Raw genomic sequence first — 27,095 nt, forward strand, 5'->3', positions numbered from 1 at the left:
AAATAAATGCTTTCAAAATTTGAGAAAGGTTTCTAAAATGGAACATTTAGGTTAAATATGGAAAAACCCTTTGATTAGCAAATGTTATGTCCAATGACAGCAGTAAATCTATTGTAAAATATAAGTGAAGAAAAAAACAGGCTTTTTGGAATATAAGCGACTGGGGGGGGGGGGGGGACACCAGGTTATTTCCGAGCGTAGCCTATATATCTATAGCGATGCAAGATATATTTTAACCCATTTTAAATATAATTCTCCCGTTGTCACACCACCCCCTTTTCAAATACAGCCCAATAAAGTAGATGAGAGTAATAGTTACAATTAGAAAGATTTAAAAGGACCGACAAAAATAAATGTATTCAAGCTATTCGAATTTAGACCTTTTTTTAAAGTTTTATATAAGAATAATATGCTGATAGCACAATCTGGGTTTATAGTTACAATCCAGTTTAATATTGCGAAATTTGGAAACATGTCGATCAAAAACCTAATATATAAAGACAATTAAGTTTTTTTGAAAGTTAGTAATACTAATAATTATAATGCATATTATTTGTAAAGTGCCAATTCATTCAGGAATGTGGGGGGGGGGGCGAATGGTTAGCACGTGCGCGCTGTATCATAAGGTCTGTCACTGAGTCAACGGGAGTCACGATGGCTAAGTGGGTAAGACGCTGGCTCGCTAGCCTGGAGGTCGGGTGTTCGATCCCTGCATTGGCCGAGAAAGTTCATGCAGAACGGAGTGATGCAGGTCGGAGGGCCTGTCTAGTCGTTCGGATGGGACGAAAAATCGAGGTCCCGTGTACACATTGGCGTGCATGTAAAAGATCCCTTGACAGTTGGAATTCGATATAAGAGTAGGTCGCAGTGCCGCTGTCCGGGCAAAATTTCCCTCATATAGCACACTGTATGAGACGTATGCCTGTCTTCAGTAGCCCAATTGAATTCGGAGCAGAACAGTAGGACGTTAAACCCCATTTCATTTCATTTCATTTCCCTTTTTCCTCAAGTGGGGATGCTGGTTCTGGATGCTGGTACGTGACAAGGAGTAGGGTCGCCTGTCCAACCTCGTGGGTATTTTTCCGGGTCCTCCGGTTTTCTCCCACTGCTAAATAACCCTACTCGCAAGCGAATTGTTTAAATAAAATTGAACCGAAATGACCTAGTTTGTCTCGAGTGGACGTTAAACCCATTTCTCTCTCTCGTTTTCTCCATTCACAAATGCATGCTCTAGCTGCGCGTACATGTACTCTATGGTCACTATATTTACACACATATCTCGATTCACTCTAGCTAAAATGCACTTGTAAATAGACGAGTTTTAGGTTTGTTTTAAAGATTCAAGTGATGGAGCTGATTATAGTCAATTCTGGAACAAACTTGCAACCAATGTGTAGTTCCTTCTTTAAAGGGCTCTATTTTTTGGAACATTGAAATGGAAAAAAATGGTTATAAAAGCACATATTAATGTAATATGAATGTATGTAAAGTGATTTATATTCAATTTTTGAACAAAATATTGTAATTTCTAAGCAATTATGTGAACAGTTCATATTGAACTGTATTCTACACGTTTTTTGAATTATTATTTTGTTGTTTGTGAATCAGCCTTTACTAATTACTTCCACACTGTGTTGTAGGATAATGTTTTTATCTGTTCAGTACAAAATGGTATTCGAAACCATAGGGCACACGACTCGTGTACTGATAATAAAATAATTGTGTCTTAAATATTGGATATTAGGATCCTATAGTTTCACGGCAAAATAACAACATCAATATTGATTGACATTAATCAATGTTGAATTCTAATTGGTGTTTTTAATTTCGAATGGAAAATACTGAGTTAGAGACTTAGCTCCTTTAATGCGAGAGCGTCGTGATGATTGAGTAACTATCCTGGCAGCATTGTTTGGATAACTTGAAGATTAGAGATTGGATTTTGGTTTTGACCGATAAGGATATTACAGTAATCCAATCTTGAAAACACTAATGATTGGACAAGTATGTGAGTGGCATTGTCGTACTCGTACGTCGTGAGTCATGACGTAACGTCATGTAACAAAATTTGTAGCTCTGTTTAAACCCGAATGATATTGTTACGCAGTTAGGTATTGGTTGTTAATCGGACTACTGACCAGTCATAATTTGGGACAGAAATTTGTGCCCAGTATAGCAGTGCTTGAGCGGGATTAGGTATAATCAAACGAAACACTGCAAGGAGTATGTCGTATCTGCAAATGGATGATTTGAGCCCATAACGAATCTTCTCTATCTCATCGACGAAGAAGCTATTAAATCTATTTGCCAGATTTACATTAGAATCTGTATGGGCAAGTTTAGATTCTTTTTGAAAAGCAGGAACTGATTTTCGAAAATGGTTCTTTTTTTGTCGGATCCCTGTATCAGCCTGGTATGTATGTTTGACAATGTAATCGCTTAGCGTCGTCCTGGATGGCTTATTATGCATTCATGATCAGTCAAAGAATACCAAACTTACGTTTTCTGCTCAACTTACGCTCAAAATATTTTGTTTAGGACGTGAAGAAATTTAAATTGACATCTTTTACCTCATTTTATATTAAAGAAAACATCAATCATTTACGAATGAACGATTTATAATCTCGAACAATAAGGCATACACTATTGAAAACAATTTTCCAAAAATAAGCCATATTCCAATGTGGATTGTATATAATGCTAAGTTAATGTTCCTGGTGGTGCCAGAAATCATTTATGTGTTTAAAGAAAAAAACACAAAAAAATCGGTTGTTTGATCCTGTTAACTATATTTAATCTAGAATCGATTTTGAACTCATATTACCCTGTACAATAATGTAATAAACTTGATTTAAAGCAGCTAATGATGGCACTGATCGTCTTTATTTTCACGATGGAAATTATTTATTGATGGCGCTATTAAAATGAAATTGTAAAGCCTAGACTATGCCCGGAAATAATTACAATATTTTGATATTAAATGTGAGGGATCTATATAAGCAGAACATTAGGAAATTGCATGTTTACGACTAAATATATAGCTGGCCATTCGTGACACTATTTCTTTGTCTTGGCTTAAAGACTGTTTTGTCGAGCGAAATAATTGATTTTTACGGTCGTAAACCATTTTAGTCTTTTCTAGAGTGTCACGTCATTTTAAGTCATAAACACGTGGATAGCCCTAAAAATGCTATAAAAGTTTTTAATTTCCGTTGACCTGTTATCGTTTCTTTCTCAACCTGTGAGTGAACAGGGTGAGCGTTTTTACAATGTTGATAAAATAAACACAGGTAATAATTGTTAAATTATATGCTTTGTTCACGGATTATTTTATTGTTAATGTCAGTTAAAGATGCATGTAAGAGCTAAATCTTACGGTGGCTGATAAGGGACACGAAAAATAATATAATTTGTTTTTTTTTAACATTCACCCAAGTCAATTTTAATATAATTTGTTTTTTATAATTTTCACCCAAGTCAATTTTAATTTTCACCCAAGTCAATTTTAATATAATTTGTTTTTTGTAATTTTCACCCAAGTCAATTTTAATATAATTTGTTTTTTATAATTTTCACCCAAGAATTTCCACCCAGCGCGTGACGTCATCTCAATTAGCCTCGTTTCCAAAACACTAATGACCTAGTTTGTGTCGAGTGGACGTCTCTCTCTCTCTCTCTCTCTCTCTCTCTCTCTCTCAAAGTTTGCGTACGAGGGGCGACCATTTTGTCCGGCAGTTTCGATCAGATTTTCAGAAAATTCGAACTCAATCATCATTAGGGCTTAACGGTGATATATTCAAACGTTTTTTTTTAAATCGGATACAAAATGTGACCTCTAGAGGGACCACAAGCTAAAAACGAGATTTTTCGTACAATTAAGGGTCGTAATTCAGAAAGTTAAGATCCAATAAGCGCGAATATCGAAGGAAACCAGATGATAATTGTGACCTCTAGATTGTCCACACGCTAAAAAAAGTGACTTTTCGTACAATCAGGGGCCATAATTCATGAAGTTTCAATCCGATACATGCCAATATCGAAAGGAACCTAGATCTTTTGGGGATAAACCTATATTTCAAGTCTCGTCAAAATCGGATAAGAATTGTGACCTGTATAGTGTCCACAAACAAATTATGGATGGACGTCCGGACGGACAGGGGTGACGACAATATACGTCCATATGAAAATGTGGGCGTATAAAAATATCTATTTGATATAAGGTAAAACATAATACATTGCAATCTGCTAATTACAGTATGAGAACCATATAAGATAAAACATAATACATTACAATGGAAACGAGGCTAATTGAGATGACGTCAAGCGCTTGGTGGAAATTCTTGGGTGAAAATTATAAAAATCAAATTATATTAAAATTGACTTGGATGAAAATTATAAAAAAACAAATTATATTAAAATTGACTTGGGTGAAAATTATAAAAAACAAATTATATTAAAATTGACTTGGGTGGGAATTAAAATTGACTTGGGTGAAAATTATAAAAAACAAATTATATTAAAATTGACTTGGGTGAAAATTACAAAAAACAAATTATATTAAAATTGACTTGGGTGAAAATTAAAATTGACTTGGGTGAAAATTAAAATTGATTTGGGTGAAAATTATAAAAAACAAATTATATTATTTTTCATGTCCCTTATCAGCCACCGTAAAATCTTCCTATTGCAGGCCATTTTTTTCTAGCTTCAAATGTTATATAAATTATTACTTTGACATTTTATTCACATTAACAAGTCCATAATCAATTCCCTAGACCACTGGATTTGCGTGGATTAGACATTGTCTGCCATATCTTCTTCAAACGTTAATATGAACGCCACTCACGTACACTGACGATTCAAGGACTGAAAATCGAGACATCGTTTATTATCGTGGCAAAGGTACTTGACAATCGACTAAATTCAGGTTATTACGTATCAGCATTTTAATTATTCGTAGCATGGTTAAGAATAAAATAATTTAACCCGCAAGAACTGTCAGTTCTTTATCTAAATCTTACATAAAGCATCTTTGAGATATCTCTTATGTGTATCTTGTAAGACTTCCAACTAAACCCGCAAAACAAATGGCTGCATCTTTTACCACTCGCCTGCTGCACCCCAGCAGTAATTTCAGATGAATTATTTGAACTTGACTTTGATATCTCGCCTATACCGTACGTGAATATAGACGTATAGACTTTAGGCATCACATCACGACGTCAAGACATTTTTACCCGACATTACGACATTTTTACGCGACATTACGTGTGAAAATATCGTATTGTCGAGTGAAAATGTATTGATGTTGGGTTGTCGTTGTGTCGGGTTGAAATGTCGTGATGTTGGGTTGTCGCGTAACGACATGATAACAATCTTTCAACTTAGCTGTAGAGCAACCAAACTTTAATTACATGTACATTGGCAATAGAGAAATATATAACGACAATTCTTGTCGATTTAGATTAATATTTCATAATTTTGATTGTTATTGGGTTGGTGCAATTTAGCAAGACGGTAAGTAAAGTAGCCTAAACATAGATATTTAAAAATCCCCACTCAACAACAGTCCAACAATAGACACAGGTAGAAATGGGTGGTGATTTATTGATCTTCATAACGTTTCGGGTTAAAATACCAGGAAACTATCTATCAATATCTACTCTCTCCGCTGGCATCATTGATCCAGCATAGAGACACAGATCTACCGGTCGGTCTAACCCCTTATTCTCTTTTAAGGGAGTTATAGTAACATTGATCGCAAATTAGGCTACAATCAAAATAGTAAGATATTTCAGCCAGGAAAGAAACACCAATGTTGAAACATGGACCAATCCATTGTAATATCTAAAGAATTTTCTAATAAGCAATTTGCCTTCATAGTAAAAACTGGGTAGTGTATATTAATGATATGTTTGTTTATCTATGTGGTTTCTTTCCATTTGTTTACTTTGTGCTAAATTTGAACCGTAACAATTAACGTTCAACATATTTTCTATTAGATTTTATAATATTGATTGATGGATTCGTTGTTAGCAAATTATTTCATACCGCTCTGTAGTGTTTTGTCAATACAGAAATTTAATATACGTTCTGTTTTGAATAGATGGATATACATTTGTTAATCAATGCCTTTCTGAGACCAGAGTACCAGTAATGGTTTTGGTACAGTTAAGTAAAGAGACCATTTATTGTTTTATTCTGTTTGTTGAGATTTTAGTATGTGCATACTAAAACATTCGTCATTTCATGAATAAAATAAAAGTTGTTAATGGCATTACAAAAATCATTCAGTAAATGGACATGAATATGGTTATCTATCTACCCTTATAAAAACGAAGGCGAAACGATTGGTTTGTAAACTGTTTTCTGATTGGTTCGTAGACTATAACTACATTCTAGGCCAGGGCAGATAATTTGAAATCGTGGAAACCCTATGGATTAACCCAGGGTATAATGGAGTAGAATGGAATGAGTACACTGGGTAACCGAGGATGTACCTTGATAGAACAGAATATACATGCATTGCATGTCTGTCAGAGAAATTTACACTGGTGTACCAAAGGAGACCCCCCCCCCCCGCACACACACAGCTCATTTTGAACATCATTGTCGAGAATTTGACCGTCAATATACTTACGTTGTATTTAGTAATATTTACCTGTTATTCTCTGAAAAATCAAGATACCGGACTGATGAATAGCCCGGCAACTCATCGTTAAGGCCCGGTCCCACTGCACTTACGGATGCAAAGATGATGTAAAACGGGGAAAAAACGTGCCCTCCGTTTGAAAACGCCATGCATCCGTTGTGTACTCATTGCATACGTGTTTCATACGCTCTATCCATCGAGCATCCGTTCACTTTGATTTCATCCGCGCAAAAAGTTTTGAGCTGCACAAAACTTTTATAACGGATGAACTTTCTGCCGTGTACGATGTAAATGCGCGACATATACGAGCACCAATTGTTCCATGTCCGTTATCATCCGTTAAACGTCCACTGTATCCTCTCTACATTCTCTGGGCATCCTCGCAACTCACATCCGCTCCAGCTGAAAACGGTAAGAGGGAGGAAAGATAAGGTACATGGAACGTCTATAGATCGTTAGTAGCACGGAAATAGAAAGGATGTAAGCGTATGCATCTCGTATAAAAAGTTTTCAAAACGGACAAAGCGTTTGTATCTGGGATGTATCTGGTATATTGAAGGATGTCTGGAGTTTGCTGGAGCTGTCATCCACTTCCATCCGCTTTCATCCGCTAGGCTTCCGATGAACACCCATTTAACATCCCCGCTACATACTTCCCACGTTCGTTCTTTTCCGTTCTGTTTTCGCAAATTTTCGTCCATTTCTGGCGCGGATGAAAACGGATGGAGCCACCCGCGAAAGTTTGCTCGTCCGCTGTGTCCTTTTTGCATACGTTGTGTGTCCATCGACCACTGGGACCGGGCCTTTAGGGCTTTGTTATAGAATTCAGTCGATAAAAATGAAAATTCTAATGAATTCAGACGATAAAAATGAGAGTTCGTTAAAATAAACTTTAACTCTACGTATTCTATATAATTATTTGTAAAGAATAATATTTGTATTTGGTTTAATTAAAGGCTCAATACCACTCTTGTTGTAACTGAATAATATGTCCCAATCTTTATTCTGGTCAACAAATTGTACTATTTTAGAATATTTCAATTAATTGATGATACAATTTCATCTTAACACACCTTATTTAAAAAATTTGAAAAATTCAACATAATGGTTTGAAACGTCTAACGTAAACCTTTTCAAATGAAACTTCGATTTAAAAATATTTTCGAACCCTCTGGACAAGTAAAATAGGATGTAATGGATAATTTACACAACAGGTAGGACACTTAAACATCTAGTACTTAGATAGAGATATTATTTATTTTCTGGAGCTTTCAAGCCAGCAAGAGTGTTATTGTCCCTTTAAATTAGAATTATAATTGCTTGTTATGGAAATATTCTTTCTCATCCGAATGTTCACAATGAATCAATCATCAACTAAATTCCCACAAAGCTCCACTTAAAGGAGCTAAATCGCTAATATTTGGGACCTAGAAATTGACAAAAATGGGTCGCAACGCATATAATAATGTAATATGAATGTATATAAACTGATTTACATTCAATCGTTTCTGTTTTTACTGTAATTTCTAATCAGTTATGTTCGGTGAAATAGGCCAGAAGTCTCATGTGAATGGGAATCTTTAGCGTCTGGTTTTTCCAGTCTACACCGATGGTATTTATTGCGCATGCTCTCCAGATAAGAATATAGCGTCACCATTTGACATGACTTGTGGAATATGTCTAGCCCTGGTCTGTGAGTCCCCTGTTCCAAATGGCGCTGAAACGTATTATGGTACACGATTCGTGTAAAATGTTAATTTTGTCTTGAATATTGGATATCAGAAGCCCACTTTTTCCCCGTAAGATCACAAGACCAATGTTGATTTGAATTGACAAATAATTCGTGTTTTCAATGTCGAAATTTTTTAATGATATTGAGTTAGAGACTTAGCTACTTTAAGTATTATTGTATTCCTAATTATACAATTGTATTTCTATGACACATGGTCTCATCATCTGATGTTTGTGCCGGAAAAACGAAAATATATTGCCCGAAAAATAGACGGTTCACTAAATCTGCACCCCCCGCCCCATATCATGTAAATAGATTATTCTGTATTATCATTATTAATCCACATTGTCCTCAGGTTTATCTGGTAGATTTTGTTTTACGTGTTCTGCGGGTCCTGCTGCACTTAATATTATAGTTATAGCAACGTAGTGAATAGGGGGGAAACCGAGTGACATAAATTTAAAACAAAATACATATTGGTTTAGATTCATCTATTGAATATCTTTTGTTCTACCTTTTAGTATGCTATCTATTCTATTGTATCGTCCGCCCAGCCATTAGTGAAATATTGAACTAGTGTCAAAACATCAATGACTATACTCTGCGTGGCTAGAGTTAAGAGAGAATTTCAGGTGTTTCCGTTTGTTTAAAGATTATATTCATATAACCCGAAGTAGTTTAAAATGCACATTCGGCTCTAATTAGCAAATTAAGAAGCCGACTGTGACGCCATCGGGGTAACTGTCAGTCACTGTTTATCAAGAAAACCATACCCCCTAACACCTGTCCAACTAGTATAATGAAATCTGCGTAATAAATAAACATTTTCACCTATAAAGGAAAAATGAAATAAAATGGGGTTTAACGTCCCACGTTTCGGCTCCGAACGGGCATACGCCATACAGTGTGCTATGAGGGAAATTTTGCCCGGACAGCAACACTACGGCCTACTCTTATATTGAATTCCAACTCTCAAGGGATCTTTGACCTGAACGCTAATGTGTACACGGGACCCCGGGGTTTCGTCCCACCCGAACGACTAGACAGCTGTCCTTGTCAGGCCCCCCGTCCTGCATCACTGACAAGGGGGAACCACGCCGGAAAATCTGGATGAACTTTCTCGGCCAATTTAGTTTAAGTGCTTAACGGGGTTCAATCATTTGTGACTTTTAGATATTCAACTTTCAAAACATTGTATAGTTAGCAAGGAATTCAAAATCCACAAAAGGCGATAAGCTGCTTTAATGTTAAATACACAAATTAATATAAACAATGACAAGAACAGAAGTTCTCCTTTAATATCAACGTTGTTCAAAAACGAAATTATTCTTTAGTGTTTTTACAATGATGCAGGCATAATCAAGGCAATTTGAGGGAACTAATCAATATGATTATATTAGACATTGTAGAAACGGTAATCAATCTGAAATTGCTAAAACGTCTTTATTCTTTACAATTTCTTATCTATACCTATTAAAGGCTATTTACACAAAATAGAAACATTGATCGGGTACAGTTATACGGTTTGGATAGAACTGATGGTGGTACATTCACATTAGTTAATAACAACCAACTCGATATAGACAGTGCAGTGAGCTTCACTCTTTGTAGAAATCAGTGATGGAAAGTCGGCCCAGTGCAGCGAAGATACCTTTGGTTCGGTGTTGAACGAATAAATCAGTATAGAAACTTTGACTTAGCAAAGTCCATTGGTTTGGTGTACCTAGAAAGTGTAACTCAGAGCACGGAAGCATTGACACAGTCTAGAGACATTCACTTTTGAGTGTAGAATTGCGACTGGGCACTGAAATAACTCCGTGTGGAAAGAGAAAATCAGTACAGAAACGGCACCTCGGCCGGAGAATGATTAACAAGAGTTTTAGAAAAAAGAAAAACATTGAACAATTCGCAACTTCATGAAGAAAGATAAACAACTCGTTTTAACATTCATTTGGTGTAGAACAAGCTGATACAAAAACACTACACGACGGCAAAAGTTAGTATAATATCAAACACAAAGAGGCAAAAGCAGGATATCATTTACTTGTACAAATATTACACGCGTTCAAATTATTCAGATGTGTTTAATATACAAACATTAAAGATGTCGTTGCAGTGGAAAATATGGATTAGAATCACTCTGAATATTTTATTTCTGCAAATCACAACTATTGCTGGTAAGATTCTTTCTTATATTCCTTTGATAGAAGACTCGAAACATACGTAGGCTTTATACTCGATTTATCAAAGTAGCAAGTCGGAATAATTTGTTTTCATTAATCATCCTTTTACTATTATAATTGATGAATATGCATATTAATTTAGAAATTCTAAAGTTATTTTGGTTGTTAATTAAAGAGTTTAATAAAGAGTTGGTCATGCTTGCTATAATAGTTCAAAAATAGATATTAAAAAAAGAAAATATTGAAAATTTCATTCAAATTACTTCATTCTCAGCCAAGTTATCCTTGTTTGTAGTTTTGACAAGATGTGTGCACAGTGGTAACCAGGGCACTGGTATAATCGTGACTTAGCCTCGCTTTCCCATTTTTAAATTAAATTTTTAAATGGCGAACCGTTTTAATCTAGTTAAAATCTCGAGTGTCCGATGCCATCGAGGGTCGATTATGGTCTTGTTTTGTTAATAAATGTCTTATTAATAGTTTATATATAACATTTCAGGCCTAAAGAAAGGCCTGCAATAGGCAGATTGAGCTCTTGCATAATGTATGTTTAATTTACGAATTAGAGTTTTCAAACATCGAATTAGAGAAATGTGTGAATTTTTAAATTCACTAGCTTTGTAGATGGCCATAATATTAGCAAGTTTAAACCCTATGGCAAATTCTATGTGTGTGTTTTTATATATAAAAATACTGCTTCTACCCTATTTATAACTATCTACAGGAAAGAATTCTTTTAAAATACAGAAAAAGTTTTGGGAATTTTACGATATCATAATAATATGGTAATGTTGCTTCGGTCATGCCGTCATCAGTGACGTGGGAATTATATTTTGAGGGGTTGACAGACTTGTAGGGAACGAGGCAGGGGTCTTTAGGACATTTTTGGAAGTTGCCGTATCCTAGGGAATATACCTATAAATACCGCCGTTTGCAAACTTTCAATTATCAGACGGTGAATCTAAAAGTGTTAAGCGACCAGTGATGAATGAGATACGCCTAAAAGATAAAAAAATATAGCTCGAAAAATGTGGGTTGGCAAAATATACCTTTACAGACCACGGCCTGTTAGTGTCGTATGTAATTTTGTTAACTCGAGGTGAAATTAACATTGCAATGCCACCTGTAAAGGGTTATTGTTTAACATAATTTAAATTTATGATTTTCTTAACAAGGATACGATATGAATATATAAACTAATATGCTTTCAGGAGATTGCATGGAACCGCCACCAGTTCCCAGCGCCTATAGATTTACCGACAGTAATTCGTATCTGACCAACGGTGCTGTTAACTATTCCTGTTATATGAATCATATAAAGATTGGAGGTCACGAACAAATTATTTGTCAATCTGATGGAACATTTCAGCCTGCAGCACTTGAATGTAAACGTAAGTGTGCGGCACGTCAGATTGTAAACAACGCAAGGCATACAGGCACCTCCGTGAGATTAAGTTTCTTCAGGCCAAGTTACATATAATACGTCGCTATCTGAAATTCTTCTATTCCTCTGTGATCTTATACTATTTCATCACTATCATATTCGCGGTTGTAGTGAATCGCCCAATTAGTAGTACCACTAGTGAGTGGGTGATAGACTGTAGAAATGGTCTGTCAACTCTCACAAAACAGGTGGAGTTGACAGACGGGCCTCTTGTTTCTGTCCCATTTATTATTCTCTCGTTCACAAGAATTTGCTACCATCAATGAACTCCAATGCCAGGAAATTGACTAAAATTGTCAGGTCCAGTTCCAAAAAAAAGAGCAGTTACATAAGTTGCTATCTGAAAGTTTTTCGCGCCGTGGCGCTTGATTCCATTATGACATCATTCTTCCACACCTCTGGGGCCTTATACAAAACAGGCGGGAATGACAGGAAGAGGAAGATCTCGAGGTTCTGTTCAACTAACTCCCATTTTTGATCCTCTCGTTCACAAGAATTTGCTCTCAGCAATACCCTCAAATATGAGGATAATGAGCCCCACCCCACCCCGACGTCACCTCTTTGGGCTGCACCGTCTTACAGTCACTGCCCCTAAGGTTCACAAAACAAAATATTAACAAAATCAATAGCAATCATTATAATATGACAAGAACATTATGTGAACTTGAATAAAACTGCTTTTTGGCAGATAACAATGGGCGAACAACCTATATGGGCAATACGATCGGTGTTCTACCGCTGCGTTCAGTGTTATAACCAGTTTGCTGACAGTCATTGTGGCGTGGGATCAGGCTTTAATCTTATTAAATATGTTCCATTTCAGTATCTTGTGGTAAACCCAGAATTATCGAAGGTACAAAATACAACAAATCTATATCTGGTCAATATTTAGCTGGGGATACATTCGAGTACCATTGCATTGCTAACCAATCATTATCTTTGCGAACGACTTGTAATGAAATGATTGGACGATGGGATCCGGCTTACTTTATGTGTTCCGGTAAAGTATTATCTATCTTATTTTGTGGGTTTGATAAATGGAAACTCTAGTCTTCGCAATGATTAGTTTGATAAATCAAAGAATTTGTATTTTTAATTCTATAGATAAATAAACACAGACTCTATTGCAAGATTTGGCGCACATTGAATCGAATAAACAATAAACAGAAACAGGTTTACGTAGCTAACGTTTCTTGTATATTGTGTACTACCCCCAAATTAAAATATAAACCCCATACTACCAAACAAAAACATTTAAGAAACAAACAAATATCACCACGACTGTAATAAAATCCTCCAAAAATTTAAAAATCGCGGCGTACGGTAAATTTAAAGCGACTATCCCGATTTGAACAGAGACTCAAAAATAAATGTCCGAGTACGTATGAAATTTAAGAGCCAAAATATAGAGGAATGGTGTATTTACCGTGTCTCAAAATTTCAGCTCAAAAGACTGAGTTGTTTGGACGTGAACGTTAAAACTGCTTATCCGAGCACGTAACCCTTTTAAGATTTCGGGTCAATTATTTCGTTGGGTGACTTGATGATCGATTCCCGGTCCTTGAGAGGTCTATTCAGTGGTCGGCCCACGTGCTGTACTTGATAACGAAAGGTAAATTTCACGAACACATTATTTTTATAAAAAAAAATTCTTATTTTATCCAGATACCGCATAACACATCTTGAGATACCAGTCCCCATTTCAAGATGAAGACTGACGGGTTTAAGTTGTTTGAAAAGTATCACGAATATTGAGTTAGTTGCTCGGCCCTTAGGTAGACGATTTTAAGGGATTTTAACACAAAATTAAGCAGTTTTATTCTCCAAAAAAATTATCGGGATTGGCCCTTTAAGTAAATTACTTTCACTTTTGTACAAGTAATGTCCCAGGGCCCTATATCAATACGAACATCGGACCCATGGCGGTGGGTAAACCCTTCACATTCCGCATTTCCGGATACGACCGGTCTCTTACTGATGAATAAGGAGATTGTTAGAAATACCTATATCCGCATCAGCGCTGTAATCGACTGAACGAAAGTTGGTTATGCTATATCTATCAGGGGCCTGTTTTACAAAATTTTAACTAAGATAAAATCCAAATTTTAGTAATTTGATTGGATAATATTATATTTGATTTTAGTGCGTAGCCAATCAAAATTGAAGTATCTGCTAAAATTAGATTTTATCTTTAGTTAAGATTTCGTGAAACAGGCCCCAGAATTCTAACTAAAGACTGGTGCTAATAATATATATCCCATGTTTTAAGGCTATAATAATTTGGCACTAAATAGACCTGCAGATAATGGCGTTAATGGGAAAGGAGCAGAATTAGCTGTGGACGGTGAAAAGGCCGATGACAAGTGTTCTGAAACTGGTGACTCATTAAGTCCGAGTTTTGAGGTCATATTGGTGGATGATATCGATAACGTGATACTAGATATACATGAAGTGAGGTTAACATTACAAACCAAAATAGGTAACTCATTAAAATATAATACAGAAATTAGTTTATATGATACCTAAGAATATAAAAATAAAAGGTTAGCTGGGATATTACATGGTCATCTTATTATACTATAACATCTCGTTTTATTCTTCCAGTTCAAATGGCAAACTGTGATAGTTACCTGTTACCTGTTCTGTGCCAATTTGTTACTTGGTCTGTGCATCGAAATGGGCAGAAATATTATCTCAGGGTAGATTTTTTTTTAAAATTCTCGGCTAATCTCCCAGACTTCACACCAAACTTGACGTTGTCTCCAAAGGCTCAAACGCCTCTGGTCCCATATAAATTCAAAGCCGATGAAACATGTTTTAAAGCCTTGGGTTCCTTTAGTTTTCAGTTATTATTCTGGTGTATATCAAAGTGTTTCTCTTTTTTCTATATCGTAGAGGATATTGACAGCATCACCGTCAAACCCGTTACTGTCTGGGAAGATAAAACCAATGTTTGTAACAAAGTCAATGCACCATTTCCTGTAGGAGAGACCGTTTATTTTATATGTCCACCCGGTGCTCATGGGATTGGTATTAATGTGTCAGCCACTTTTATTCCTGGGACAACAGGCCGTTTGACCATCTGTGAAGTTGAGGTCTTCGGCAAAACTAGAAACAGTGAGTTATAAATGCAAACCAATCGTAAGCAGATACTACAGACGGGTCTTCTTGATGATAGCCAAAAAGTCGCATTATGTATGCCAATTGAATATGTCAAGATTTCTGAGCCCCACGAAAGTTTCCCCAAGAGACATTAAAGTAGCTAAGTCTCTAACTCAATATCATCAAAAATCTTCGACATTGAAAACACGAATTATTTGTCAATTCAAATCAACATTAGTCTTGGGATCTTACAGGGAAAAGATGGGCTTCTGATATCCAATATTCAAGACAAAATAAACATTTTACCATTGGTACACGAATCGTGTACCATAATGCGTTTTAGTGCCATTTGGAACAAGGGCCCCAAAGAACGAGGCTAGACATATTCCACAAGTCATATCAAATGGTGACGTATTATTCTTATCTGGAGAGCATGCACAATAAATACCATCGGTGTAGACTGGAATAACCAGACGCTAAAGAGTGTCATTCAAGTGAGGAAACTGGCGTGTTTCGCCGAATATAACTGATTTGAAATAAAACAGAAACGATTGAATGTAAATCGGTTTATATACATTCATATTGCATTATTATATGCGTTGCGACCCATTTGTGTTAATTTCTAGGTCCCAAATATTAGTGATTTAGCTCCTTTAAGTTGAAAGCATTGTGATCGGATTTGGATCACTCACTATAAAAGGTCAATGAAAATAGTCATTTGGACCTCTTTTGGTTTACATTTGATAACCGTGGCTACACTAGTCTCGATCACCCAGAACATCCCAGTCTTCAACGCACTGAGGGTCTGGGACCGTTGTCAATATTTGACGAAAAGTTCCATTGCTCATGAGTAACCAGGAGTTTGTTTTTTTATGTGGTTGATTATCCAGTATCTTTGGCCAAGTCAAGTAAGAGTTGCGCCCCCCCCCCCCGCCGCGCAATAAATCCCATAATTCTTGCATTAATGTAAGCAAACATAAAAAAACCCCATAGATATGTCCCATATAAAAAGAGAAAAAAATAAGAGTGTTGATATTGAATTAACAATGCAATCAAATGGATTTTCTGAAATGGCATTCTTAAATTAATTTCATGGGCGTCAACATCTTGTTTCAGGACGAGTTACCTCCCTTAGACTTTGTTTATGGCAATGTAAAAGACCGGATAATCTAGCCAATAATCTATTATTCTCAAATCTTGACAACGCATCCAAACTAACATTCGTTATTATATTTCTGGATGGTAGAGACTATGGCTACGGTACGACGGAATGGCGGCGTAGCCATTTTGAACGGCCATGTGATCAAAGCATAGCGTTTCCGACTGTTGTCGGCTGTGTTTTGTAGATCGCAGTAGGTTTATAAATAAATTAGTCTTTGCGTGATCGGAACAGCTGTGGTTTCGTTTGCTGCTAACAACACAATAGTAAAAATACGAAACATTGACAAAACATATTAAATACGGAATATATAACGAAAGAAATCAAAACACGTAAAACATTTGATGTTCCTTGAGTATGTCCTGTTTGTTTGTTTCAGCTGATTGTGGTTTCCCTACCTTTGTATATGGAGCTAATGCTAATTTCAGCAACACAACTCGTACAGCTACATCTCTTTATTATTGTTTGAGTGAATTTAGGTTTGTAAACACAGGGTCAGGCCATAGCGGTAACTCCAATTGCTGGGCAAATCATCAATGGTCGCCACCAACCATACAATGTGCCTTTGGTAAGTAAATCCCCTGTCGGTTCTGGACAAATATTGGCGTCTGCAGTTCAAGCCAAAATATCGCGCCGGTTAGCTCCAATATGTAACTTTGAGCGCCGTAATGATGGGCGTTGGGCTTGCTCCTGCTCGAATCAAAACCTAGATACCAGAATGCATCCATTGCGTTGCCTGTATTGCAGGTCACGCGAACAGTAAGCCATAGCCATTAAACAAATCTGGTGAAGAGATTCTGAATTCGATCCACAATTTGTAATAGGCTATAGCTTTTGTATTTAATGATGTATCCTATGCCCGGTACTTACTTCTCAATACTGTCCGAGACTCAACTTCCCGTATTTATAGATCAAACATTTCGTCCATTAAAACCCCTAGAGTGTTTCTACGCAATGCCACATATTGAGTTAAGATAAATAAAGTTTTAAAACAAAAATTACACTTTTTGTATTGTAGATCAGCAGGATGAGTCAATTGTGTATCCTCATGGTAAGTAACTGCATTGGTTTTTACTGTAGAGGTATTAGGCGTTTTTATGAGAAAACAAATAGGTTTCGATTACCTATCTCGTTTTGTACATGACGAGTTATTTATTCTGTTCTTGACGACACTGCCCAAAAATAAAAAAAAGAACCCGAGAAGTTGTATCAGTTGACTGTGCCCAAATGGAGGTATTTACCATCTCATCGAAATCAGATAATTGAAATGGAATGAAACGAAATGGGGTTAAACGTCCTACTCCGACTGGGCTAATGATGACGGGCATACGCCATACAGTGTGCTATGAGGGAAATTTTGCCCGGACAGCGGCACTATGGCCTACTCTTATATCGAATTCCATCTGCCAAGGGATCTTTTACGGAGCCAAACCTGTAATTCAATATTTTCACATAATATTCGAAATTAAAAGCATGAATTAGAATTCAATATTGGACCGTTTCAATCAATATTGGAGTTGTTATCTTGCGTTGCAAATATGGGATCCTAATATCCAATCTCGTCCCATTCGAATGACTAGACAGCTGTCCTTGTTAGGCCTTCAATCCTGCACCACTGACAAGGGAAAGCCAAACCGGAAAATCCGATGACCTTTCTCGGCCAATGCAGGGATCGAACACGCAAGATACAAGTTAGCGAACCTATGTCCTACCCACTTAGCCACCATGGCTCCCGAATCAGATAATTAAAGGAGTTAAACCTGTAATTCAATATTTTCCCATAATATTCGAAATTAAAAACACAAATTAGAATTCAATATTGGTCCATTTCAATCAATACTGAAGTTGTTATCTTGCGCTGCAACTGTGGGACCCTAATATCCAATATTTAAGACACAGTGAAAATTTAAAAATCGGTACACGAGTCGTGCACCATGAAGAATGAAACAAGCAACAACCTTCCTTTCCTAGATATACCAGTAATTACTTCAGTATACAGGAAGCCAACCCACACGGACCAGTATATTCATTACAAATCAAACTACCCTAACAGCACCAAAGCAGCTATCATCGCCACCCTAACAAAAAAGGCCAAAAATATTTGTGACCCCGAACTCCTCCCCACGAAGTACAACACTTTACAGACGTTTTCACCAAACACAACTGGTATACGCTACAGATGGTTAAAGAGATTATCAATGCCACACTACCCGACCTGCCAAAACTAGATAAACTTAAAACTGATAAAGCCACTATACAAGTGGTTATACCTTTCCACGGTAACATCTCCCGCCAAATTTTCCGGCACGTAAAAGATCCCTTGGCAGTTGGAATTCGATATAAGAGTAGGCCGTAGTGTCGCTGTCCGGGCAAAATTACCCTCATAGCACACTGTATGGCGTATGCCCGTCTTCATTAGCCCAGGTTAGGAGTAGAACAGTAGGACGTTAAACTCCATTTCATTTCATTTCATTTCTCCCGCCAAATAAGAAAGAAGCACATATAGAAACCACATATCTGAAAGGCACGACAATCAAAGCAAATGGAAAGATAACCCCCACCAAATCCATCTCCCCAAAAGGATGTGTTTATCAAATAAGTTGCAGTTGTGGGGAATCATACATTGGGGAATTCAAAAGACCCCTAGACCTCAGAATTAAAGAGCACATGTCGAAAAACCCCACCAACCAATCTGCCATTGCCGAACATCTTAATGAAAACACGCTCCACCGAGTGAACTGGACAAACGTTAAAAAGTTAGCAGTTAACTGTCACAACAAACAAAACCGAAGAACTCATGAAGCAATTGATATATATACGTAGGCATGAACCAAAACTAAATAGGGACACCGGAGTTTACATTCCAAGAGCGTATGTCCGCATTATTAAAATGCAGTTTACATCGTCCCAGAACAATTCACAAGTAATTACTCTTAAATTTTAATATTTTTTATTGTTTTAATTTTGTATATTTCCTTAAATAATTTACACATTTACACAGTTCTTCATCTGTGAACATACTCTCAAAGCATGTCAAGTGTTCATGACTATTTATCATATCACAACCTGCATAGATATTTGCATTTCAATATCCGCTACTTTTTTTTGAAGAGTATATATATATATCTGTCAGTATTGCTCGTGGCTCATTATACCTCTAAATAATTGTATGATCTTTTATTCTTGTTCTTATCTATACCAATTACAGTTATATCTGTCTATGTACACTTGTTTATCTAACAGCTTCGGACAGTTGCTCATGCTTGCGGATTTTGCATCGCATTGGAGGGTTCGCACCGCTCTTGTATATACATTACCATATTCTTTTCATTTTATTTATTTATGTTATATTCTTGTGAAATCTTGTTGAAAAGTCGCAGTGAAATAAACCATAGTAATTGTTATCCATAAATAGTGTTATTTCAGTCGTGCACTCAATGGTTGCGGGCGCCATATGTTATGCGCAAAGAAAACATATCCTACAAAACAATGGCGATGTTATTAGTAATGGCTAATTCACAAACGACAAAAGATTAATTATAGAAAAAACCGTGTAGAATACCTCAAGCAGGCGTAAACGACTGTCGTTCAACTTGGACTGTTCACGTACTTCACCGAACATAATTGATTAGAAATTACAATATATTTGTTAAGAATAGAATCTAAATCACTTTGTATACAATCATATTACATTGATTTGTGCTTTTAGACCGATTTTCGTCTATTTAAAGGTTCCTAAGTATAAAGCCATACACCCTTTAACCGTTTTCCAAATCAGCGGCCCTTTGTTTGAACTTGATGTGGTAAAATGATGTCACTTACCATTGAAATCTTATACATGTAAACATGATGAAGCATCGTTTTTGCGGTGGAGTTACTGGTTCTTTCACTGTACACCGTACTGTATTGGTCGTGCTACCGCCTTTCACAAAGGTGATAGTTTGTCACCTTTTCGGTTGAAGAGGATTAAAGTCGTCTCCCCCATAACAGTTATCTATCACAAAGGTGATAGCAGGCATATTTTCGTTACCTAACATACCCGGACTGTAAGTAACACAATTGACGAGCCTCAAGTTTTTGATTGGATTCTACAGGTTTAGAATGTTTACACAGTAAAAATGGTGAAGAATACAAGGGCGTGATAAATACCAGTGTATCAGGTGCTGTCTGTGAGAGGTGGGATCGCGTTCCAAATGGTGAAGAGTTGAACTTTCCTGATAACCCAGACACCGATGGTACCAACTATTGCAGAAATCCTACAGGAGTGAATACCCCAGCTAAGAAGAAACCATGGTGTTGGGTACGCAACTATACAGCTACAGAATATTGTCCCATAGCATATTGTAGTAGGTATCTTATGCGTATCAGGTAAATTTACGTACCCAGTCCCATAAACTTCGTAAATGGCTTAATTGTGTTCGTCATGTAAAATTCTTTGCAATTCGTAATGTGTGTTACTAGATATAAGGGTTGTCACAAGGAAAGTAGGGTTGGGTTGACGAGGACAAATGAAATGAAATGGGGTTTAACATCCTACTTCTTTGCACCGACGTGCATACGCCATACAGTGTCTCATGAAGTAAACTTTGCCCGTGCAGCTCTGCTACGACCTACTTCTATTTCGAATTCCATTTGTCAATGGTTCTTTTATGTGCACTCCAGTGTGTACAAGGGACCTCTGTTTTCATACCACCCGGACGACCAGTCACTGTCCTGGCCTTAGGACAATCTTATTTAAATAGCCCACCCGGTCGCCTGTCATTTGCAAGGCTTGCAAGGAACAAATCTTCTCACATTTGATTAGAGAGACACTCAGATGTCCGAGCGTCATTCTGCTTCATAAAATGGACCACTTAACTATACATCGTATATAAAGATATCAAAACAATTTTGTTGCAACATGACCTAGGTAAGTGTTGACGAGACGTAAATCCGAATTAAGTTGCATAGTTGAAAAAGAACCTATATCATAACCGCGTTATAAGGTAAATGTAAACCAGCGTACAATTTCAAGATGGAAATTCAGACTTTACGAGTGACACAGATGAACCGATCCTCTTTTATTTCGAGTATATTCTATAAGGGCCCATTCGGGTTCGAGATGACATGGCTTAAACTATATAATTATTAATACTGTTACATCTCGTTCTATTGAAGATGAAATATGTGCCCTGTATCCTGACATGTACGATTATGTTGGCAACCTAAACATCGGTGTCTCTGGAACAACTTGTGTCCGATGGGACGCAAAAGCTTTGTTCACGACTGACGTTTTCCCAGACAAAGCCAGAAATCACAGTCATTGTCGTAATCCAGGGCGATCTCAAGACAAGGCATGGTGTTACGTCAGTTTAGTGGATAACTCTCATGAGGCGTGTGACATTCCTAGTTGCCGTAAGTATTCACCATTTTATGCTTGGTATACACAGTTGGGTGAAAACATTGTCTCGATAATGCAATTCTCTAGACCCCCCCCCCCACCATCTTGGAATTGAAATCTTGCTATCGCAAAATGACGCCTTCTTTGATTGGCTTAACAAATCTACGCTAATCAATCTGATTGCACGCTAATGAGATTCAAAGAAATACCCGAGGCACCTTTTTTCAGGTAGAGTTTGAACAGAGCTTCTTGACTAACAATCACATTGTGACAACTTCCCAGCATAGGTGTTTTTTCTGTGAGTTATATAATTTTAAAGGTCGTTGCTATGTTTTAATTATTACCAACTAATTGTTGCGTTTATTAGTTCCCTCAGGGACAAATTCGCGACTAGTGTCTCCATATATTGAGCACTAGCATTCAGTCATGGCACATAGTCTATTTCTTCTATATTTTGTCATGTGATTTGCATACATAAAAAACCTTTGTTTCGCGGTGAAAACGAGGACTGTAATGATTGCTGCTCCATATAAGCCAGCAAATATACCCAGCAATTTTATCAAAATGAATATATCTTTAAACTATAATAGAGATATCACAATCCACCCGCACCACTTACATTATCCATAATCTGCTCAATATAGTTCAAATTTCCTTTCGTTGATATTCATACAAAATAAAACGAAACGGTTTTGACATTTGATTTTAATGAGTAAATTCGGGGTTAAGACTAGTGTTAGTCATAAAGCACATTTGGTTGACAGATTCCGAAATCGCTACCAGATTTAATATACTATTCAAAAAAAGTAGGGGATATTTGATTTTTAAGTGTTATTAAAGTCACCTAATGAAACTGACGAAGAAACAAATGACAAAATGAAATGAAGTTCACATTCATCGATTTATTCCAAATGATCGTTAGACTAAGTAAGGCACAGACTGACCATTATAAGGGTAAAATGATACCCGGGGTCAAACAGCAAAGTTACCACAGCATCACAACCAAGTCAGTAACGGGTAAATCCTCCTCTGTTTGCCAAACAAGCATTGATCCGACGTGGCATACTCCTAATGAGACGTCTAAGGTCATTTTGGTCCAGATTGTCCCATTCCTGTTGCAACGCAGCAGCAAGTTCTTGGACATTGGCAGGACGTTGTTGACGTTGACGTAACCTCTGTCCAAGCATGTCCCAGACATGCTCGATGGGGGAGAGGTCGGGACTCAGTGCTGGCCAAGGTAATGTGGTGATGTTCTGTTGTTGGAGGTAACCTGTAACGATCCTGGCCCTGTGACATCTTGCGTTGTCATCCTGGAAGATGAAACGGCGGCCATGACGTCGTGCGAACGGCACAACATGGACTGCCAAGATGTTGTCCCGGTAGTACTGGCCTGTAACACGCCCTGCAACAACATGTAAAGCCGTTCTTCCAGCAACAGTGATGCCTCCCCACACCATAACAGAACCACCCCCAAATCGATCATGTCTGATGACGTTAACGTCTTGGAAGCGCTCGTTTCGACGACGCCACACCCTCCTACGTCTGTCCAAAAAATCAACAGTGAACCTTGACTCATCTGAAAACATCACATTGCTCCAGCGTCGATTATCCCAGTGTTGACGATCCCTACACCAACGACGTCTTGCCTGAATGTGATGATCTCTCAAACAAGGGATCACGCGAGGACGTCGGGCGCGAAGGTGACCCCTATGCAGTCGATTCCGAATCGTCTGGCCACTCACTCTCACACCAGTGTCTGTTTGAAGACGAGCGCTGATCTGATTTGCTGTGATGACACGATTTCTCAAGGCCAAGGTACGGATAAATCGATCCTGGGCTTGAGTTGACGCCCTTGGTTGACCTGAGCGTGGTCTGTCCTGTACAGATTGTGTATCACGGTATCTGGACCATAGCCTGCTTATGACAGACTGAGAAACATTCATCGTCCGCGCCACAACCGCCTGTGTTGTGCCGATCTGTAGCATGCCAAGGGCACGTAACCTTTCATTTTGGGTAAGCCGACGCATATCAAAATTTGTTTTCTGGTCACTAAAACAATTAAACTGATGTTTCCACCCTGGAATTCAATGCCACAATGACTGTAACATTCAAAGTCAGAGTCGTGCAAATCGTGGGTTGGACCCCCATGATGATCCCAAGCATCACCTGCATTCCATGCGGTAGCTATTGGTGCGTTTGGGCGTCACATGTAACTGGAAATGTTTCTTCTGTTAATTTCTATAGTGACTTTTTTCGTAGTCATTTGCATATTTTAGTATTATGCCCCCAAAATCAAATATCCCCTACTTTTTTTGAATAGTATACTAAAACTCGAAATGACAAATTTTGTATTTTTTTCAGCTGCCAATTACAAAAAGATTGCCATCACCAAGAGTGACAGTAACGTATATAAGATTCACAGCTGCCATATCTGGTATGGTTCTAGAGCGACAAGCCCAGCAATCTTTGTCTACAATAAACAACTCGATCAATCCGAGTTTCAAATGTATTGCTCTCGTTTCAACATTTCATACATATTCTGTAATGTGCTGGACCAACGCCAATCAGCTGCAGCTTTGACTAGTCCGGCGTGGGTCAGGTTTTTAGTTGATTGTGGTAAGTAACCCAACTTCACGCGCTCCTAATAAAGGGAACAGGAGGTAACTCTTGTATAATGATCAGCTATAGAGTTTCCACACAAATTGTCAGTGATATTTGCGTCATGGACATACTGGGTACTACAATCATACTGGGTCAGAATTTACAATTCAAAAATTGCACTAGGCTCATTTTGATGTACCCTATTAATACCAGTCAAAGTTTGTCTAAGATAATAAACATTATTAAAATCAGGGTTCTCCAAACAACCAGAAATTATTTAGGTGATTGTATAACAGCTCGGAGGTGCAGCCATTCGTCAGTTATGGCTGGTATTCCCCTATAATTAGTCATACATTTGGTGTTCTCTATATATCTATCAACTAATAAAGCTCTGGGTAGATTTTTGAATTTCCTCTTCAATTTGCAGTTTACAGCGGAATCGATCGGTTAAGTAGATTGTATATCCCTCTCTTAACTAGTTTAATCATTTATCTGGATTCTGAATTCAGATTTTATTTTCCAAGCTATAAAATAGCTTCGATAATCCATGCCTGTATATCAGCCAGGAGAGGTCTGTAGATTGATGCACTGGAAATAGCTGTGTGCGGAGCAAGTAGGGATATCGCGACCGAAGTAAGAGCTAAATCTGCCTATTGCAGATTCGTCGTTTGGCCTCGAATGCTATATAAATTATTACTAGATTTTCAACGGTCTAGAGTGTCGCGCTTCGAGCTCTAACTGCCCGATCATCTCTGGCTTGCGTGAGCATATGTGGCTTGGAGATAGGAGCGCCTTCTCAACCTCTTGGGTTTATTCCGCAGCTAAGATAATAAAATATAAAAATAAGACAACTCTCGGCAAAAGAGGTTGTTAAACACCACGAAAATATGGCCGTATATTTATAAATGGTAAATGGCAAATGGTTTGTTATATACATATACAATATATATATATATTAATATTAATTTGTAATTGTGTGACACCCATCCTACAAAACAGACCAGTAGTGGAATAAATCGACATGTAAATTCTCTGGCAGTAGAATTAATAGTCTATGTAAATTTATTAACATAATGAGCATTTATGTCTTTCAGATGAGTTTACTTCCAGTTCTGTATTACCAACAAGTTATACCACAGCGATATCACCAGTTACTGTTACAGATTATTCTATAAGTGATATTCTATCGCTTTCACTTACAGTTACCGTTACAAGTCCATGTTCTTACTCTTCAATAATGGACTCCTCGGAATCCACTGCTTTATCGATGCAATCTACTACCACAACCCACGAATCAAGTCTAAATATCGGCTCGATCTTTAATCCATCAGACCAACAAACTTTAGTCACTACCCCCTTACTTTCCGGTATCTTGTATTCCAGCGTAGCAACGCCAACACCCATGTTGTCCAATATAGCCCAACCATTGTCCCAGCCGTCATCAAATCTAAATATGGCCTTGATTTTGAATTCGTTAAATCCATCCAATCAACAAAACTTTGTTACTACGTCATCAATTTCCAAGTCTTTGTACTCCAGCGTAACAACGTTGACACCCATTTTGCCAAGAACTACCCAAACATTCGATCATCAAACATTATCCCAGCCACCATCTTTGTCTTCTTTGTCGACTATATCTCCATCACCCATAAGACCAGACGCTAGCTTAGCAACTCCTGCCAGCAGTCGAAAGTTTTGTGCCTGTGGTTGTAAAACAAAGACCTTAACAGGCGCCAAATTATCCGAAAATATGAAAAAAGTTGCTAAAGAATTAACGGTTGAAAAGAAGACACTTTCCGCTAGTATCCGGAAAATTACAAGTGCTGTCGATAATCGGCCATCAGCGGTTTCCATGGGTTACACGGGGGTTATTCTCTTGACAATGGCCTTGGTGATAATGATTGTACCCGATCTGACCAATGTGCTTTACTTTTTGAAAAATAAGACTCGCCATCATGAATTGGAATAAGTATTGAAATAAAACTATTCTCATTGATTTCCATGGCGCATGTTTATTTATTTGATAGGGCCGAAGAATAGACAGGCCCAAATGGTTCACAATTACTGCCCAAGAACATTCGTTTATATGTCACCACCCAGTCGTCACGTATGACAACCAAGGTAAGTAGGGAAACTATCCAGGGCCGGATTTACGTATTTGTGCTCCCCCCCCCCCTTTAGGCCAAACTCATCAATTAGCCCCCAGATTTATAGGAATGTTGGCTTGTGTCCGGGTCCTATACATCTTATTTAGCCTACATTATATATGTATAATGAAATACATGGTGTACACTTGGAACAAGATTATACACTTTTAAATCCCGTCCTACCCAGGGGTAGTAAAGGGGGTTGTGTGGCCGAGTGGTTTAACGCGTTCATTTTAGATCATAAGGTCTGTCATTGAAACGGGGGAGGGGGTGACCGATTGGTTAGCGCGTGCGCGCTGTATCATATGGTCTGTCATTCAGTGACAAGGAGTAGGGTCGCCTGTCCAACCTCGTAAGTTTTCTCAGGGTCCCCAGGTTTCCTTCTACGAGCATGCGAATTATTGAAATAAAATTGAACCATATGTTAGTCCCGAAATGACCTACTTTGTGCCAAGTGGACGTTAAACCCCATTTCCCTCTGTGTGTCATTGAAACAAGTTACATGGTTTTGATTCCACACTTGTACGTGACAAAGAGTTGTGTCGCCTATCCAACCACGTGTGGTTTCACCTGCTCGTCCGTTTGATTAAGACCTTTACGCGCAAGACATTTATTGAAATGTATTTTAGTCCAAAATGACTGTGTATTAAATATGTTAGTCCTAAAAACCTACTTTGTGTTGAGTGAACGATAAT

At 37.6% G+C, this 27,095-nt stretch overlaps 1 protein-coding gene and 1 long non-coding RNA gene across 3 annotated transcripts; both read left to right on the forward strand.

Moving 5' to 3' along the window:
* The first annotated feature begins 9,963 nt into the window (after positions 1–9,963).
* Positions 9,964–14,312, forward strand: LOC126827690 (uncharacterized). The gene is made up of 4 exons (XR_007682838.2): positions 9,964–10,561; positions 11,779–11,958; positions 12,835–13,011; positions 14,281–14,312. It is a non-coding gene; the product is annotated as an uncharacterized LOC126827690 (long non-coding RNA).
* Positions 14,313–14,316: 4 nt separating this feature from the next.
* On the forward strand, positions 14,317–26,250 carry LOC126827560 (uncharacterized). Of its 2 annotated transcripts, XM_050557044.1 has the most exons (8): positions 14,317–14,490; positions 14,907–15,128; positions 16,652–16,840; positions 17,291–17,323; positions 20,367–20,618; positions 21,430–21,666; positions 24,014–24,268; positions 25,348–26,250. In XM_050557044.1, exons 6-8 carry the CDS (start codon positions 21,456–21,458, stop codon positions 26,220–26,222), a joined length of 1,341 nt encoding a protein of 446 aa, XP_050413001.1. In that variant the 5' UTR covers positions 14,317–14,490; positions 14,907–15,128; positions 16,652–16,840; positions 17,291–17,323; positions 20,367–20,618; positions 21,430–21,455; the 3' UTR covers positions 26,223–26,250. The 2 variants fall into 2 exon arrangements, with proteins under 2 accessions (XP_050413001.1, XP_050412993.1); XM_050557036.1 differs by lacking the exons at positions 14,317–14,490; positions 14,907–15,128 and having other exon boundaries at positions 16,556–16,840.
* Positions 26,251–27,095: the final 845 nt, after the last annotated feature.

This window comes from Patella vulgata, chromosome 1 (assembly GCF_932274485.2).
Source record: "Patella vulgata chromosome 1, xgPatVulg1.2, whole genome shotgun sequence".
NCBI classification, from domain to species: domain Eukaryota; kingdom Metazoa; phylum Mollusca; class Gastropoda; family Patellidae; genus Patella; species Patella vulgata.

Excerpts from the sequence above, each read along its gene's own strand:
- LOC126827560 (XM_050557036.1), top strand. The coding sequence starts at position 16,630 with ATGTCCTGTTTGTTTGTTTCAGCTGATTGTGGTTTCCCTACCTTTGTA. Across the intron at positions 16,841-17,290 it reads AACCATACAATGTGCCTTTG|ATCAGCAGGATGAGTCAATT; the intron begins GTAAGTAAATCC and ends TTTGTATTGTAG. Across the intron at positions 17,324-20,366 it reads GTCAATTGTGTATCCTCATG|GTTTAGAATGTTTACACAGT; the intron begins GTAAGTAACTGC and ends TGGATTCTACAG.